The following is a 2,825-nucleotide window of genomic DNA, read 5'->3' as shown; positions in this document are numbered from 1 at the left end:
TGGAAATCAGAGGTTAATAATAATAATAACCAGACCTGTACTCTATTTATGCAGGCTGGGTCAGGAAGAGAGCCAAATCCATCGCCACGATTCTTAACCCCCTGCAGCCCCTCTCATACACTCACCCCCAACCCTGCAGCCACACACTGCATTGACACACACCATATTATGTATTTATTTTATTTTCATCTATTTATTGTATATTGTATATACGTTCAGTGACAATAAAGGCACTCTTGAATCTTGATCTTGAATATGGTGAACAGGAATGGAAACAGAACAGTCTCCTGTGGGGCTCCTGTTTTACTGACCATCACATCAGACAGACAGCTCCAAAGATGAACAAACTGGGGCCCATCTGACATAATCATCAACACATGAGACAGTAAATGAGTTGACAACCATCCCATGCAGCTTCTTTATGGCACGCTGCAGCAGGTAGCATGACAGCATCACCCACACTCTGTGTTGCAGGATGCACAGGACTTACTGATGCAATCAGGTCCAGGGCACTGAGCAGGGGTGGCTGTGGGAAAGGAATTGAAGAGAAGGTGTGAGGACTGTGCCTGTGTGGGATGGCCCAGCAGGGCCTTCACACCTCAGTTAACGCTGCACCTTTTTCAACTCATCCTTGTCACCAGATCAAATGGCTCCCTTCTTTTGATTCAGAAGAGCTTTCAAGTCACTGGTCATCCAAGGCTTGTTGTTGGGGAAACAGTGTAGCCTGTTTTGGAAGCCTGTGATGCAGTCTGTGGGATTATCGCTACTTCTAATCCTTGTGGTGACAAACTGCCTTGAGACAACAGTAACATACTAAAGTGTGATTAGAACGAGATTGTGGTCTGATAATATAACATATGGGAGTATGATGTTGATTAATTAATCAGATTATTTATCAAAAAATAAAGTATTCATTTTATAGTTTAGTAGCATTTTAGTATATTTCTATCATTCCTAAAACCACAAAGTATTGCAAGCTCAGAAACGGCTTTGATTATTTTTTTCCTCAAAAGTTGTAGATACAGATGCATGAAGTGAGAACATTTTATATTTAATATATATATATATATAAAATGTTCTCACAAGACCAGAATATTCAAACAACAATATATAATAGTAAAATATGTTAACATATTAACAATGAGCCCCTCCACTCTCTGATGATCTGTCCAGATGGAGGACACTTTAACACACCAAATAACAAATAACTATTTACAATGAGCTCTTCCACTCTTCAATGGTCTGTCAAGATGCAGGACAGTACCACTTCCCACGCATCTGTGTGTGGCCAGTTACTTTGCTCTTTTGCTGACCAAATGTTTTACACTGATAGCGGTAGCTGTCTGTAGTGCGTTCTTTGGGAGCTCACCTCTGCTCTCTCGCTCCTGATTCTCAAGGACTGCCTTACGATGTCTCTATTCCCTAAACCGATTGTTAGTCTTTTGAGGTATTGGAGCTGGACCTGGGGCTGGTGAGTCTGAAGGGCCACCCTGAGAATGAGATGCTGGGGTAGACGTGGATGGCTGGTAGGAGGACCAGCCCTGTGTGTGGGATGCTGGGGTAGACGTGGATGACTGGGAGGAGGACCAGCCCTGTGTGTGGGATGCTGGGGTAGACGTGGATGACTGGGAGGAGGACCAGCCCTGTGTGTGGGATGCTGGGGTAGACGTGGATGACTGGGAGGAGGACCAGCCCTGTGTGTGGGATGCTGGGGTAGACGTGGATGGCTGGTAGGAGGACCAGCCCTGTGTGTGGGATGCTGGGGTAGACGTGGATGGCTGGCAGGAGAACCAGCCCTGTGTGTGGGATGCTGGGGTAGACGTGGATGGCTGGCAGGAGGACCAGCCCTGTGTGTGGGATGCTGGGGTAGACGTGGATGGCTGGCAGGAGGACCAGCCCTGTAGGTGAGTGAGTGCTGAGTAAGATTGTGATTGCTCACAATGAGCAAGGTCACTTTCTGCCAGCCAGGCATCATCTCCAGTGTGTGTGGGTGCAGGTGTTCTGGCAGAGCGACGTCGATGAATCACTGCCTCGCCCTTGCGATTTTCAGGTTCCTGGAACTCCATAACGGTGTACCCATGTTGAACAGGCTCAGATGGTAGGTTCTGGGCCTCAAGGAGGGATTCCTCTGCCGAATGGATCTGCTAAGGAAGCTGTACACCTTGTAGTAATCCATCACGGTCAGTTCTCTTCTGCCGACCGTGCAGCCTACAGAAAATAAAAATCAGAAGAACACATTGTTGTTCAGTCAGTGTTTTATATTTACTTTGTAAGACTAGTGTTAGAATAGTGAAAAATAAAATTATAAAAATAAACTCACCAAGAGGACACTGTAGTATTGTTTATGGTTACCAGTACCAGATTGGTCTTGTCCAGTATTTCTTTGCAGTCCTCAATCAGCTGCTTGATGTGACTGTAAGCCATGACAATGGACTGAGGTATTCCAAAGGTTTTCCCTTTGTTGTCCTTTGGCCTGTTTCTGGCTTCCTTGAACTCTTTGTAGAGTCTGAGGGCAACACACTGAGATGTCCTGTTATGGTCAGGTATTTGGGCACCCTGGCCATGCATCATGAACAATCTGGAAATACAAGACCAGATGACATAGTCCACATTATGTATGAGTATTGTGAACACATGTGCTGCATACATCTGTGAATAGACAAATACATATGCACAAATATTCTAGGCATATTAAAGACACATACCTCTCAGCAGCTTGTTGGCCTGGAGCAGAGCCAATACGCTTTCTAGATGCTCTCCATGACCCTTGAAGTGTCTTTTTCTTACTTTTCAGGGAGTATTTGGTTGTAGACTTGTCAGCTGGA

At 45.4% G+C, this 2,825-nt stretch overlaps 1 protein-coding gene across 1 annotated transcript; it reads right to left on the bottom strand.

The window, feature by feature from the left end:
• Window positions 1-264: 264 nt before the first annotated feature.
• On the bottom strand, window positions 265-2,567 carry LOC140282023 (uncharacterized). The gene is made up of 2 exons (XM_072376565.1): window positions 2,321-2,567; window positions 265-2,208 (listed from the first exon to the last, which is right to left on the bottom strand). Exon 2 carries the CDS (start codon window positions 2,064-2,066, stop codon window positions 1,416-1,418), a length of 651 nt encoding a protein of 216 aa, XP_072232666.1. The 5' UTR covers window positions 2,067-2,208; window positions 2,321-2,567; the 3' UTR covers window positions 265-1,415.
• Window positions 2,568-2,825: the final 258 nt, after the last annotated feature.

Source organism: Leuresthes tenuis, unplaced genomic scaffold, assembly GCF_036924035.1.
Source record: "Leuresthes tenuis unplaced genomic scaffold, fLeuTen1.0.hap1 SCAF_22, whole genome shotgun sequence".
NCBI classification, from domain to species: domain Eukaryota; kingdom Metazoa; phylum Chordata; class Actinopteri; order Atheriniformes; family Atherinopsidae; genus Leuresthes; species Leuresthes tenuis.
This window is presented reverse-complemented; position numbering and strand designations above follow the sequence as displayed.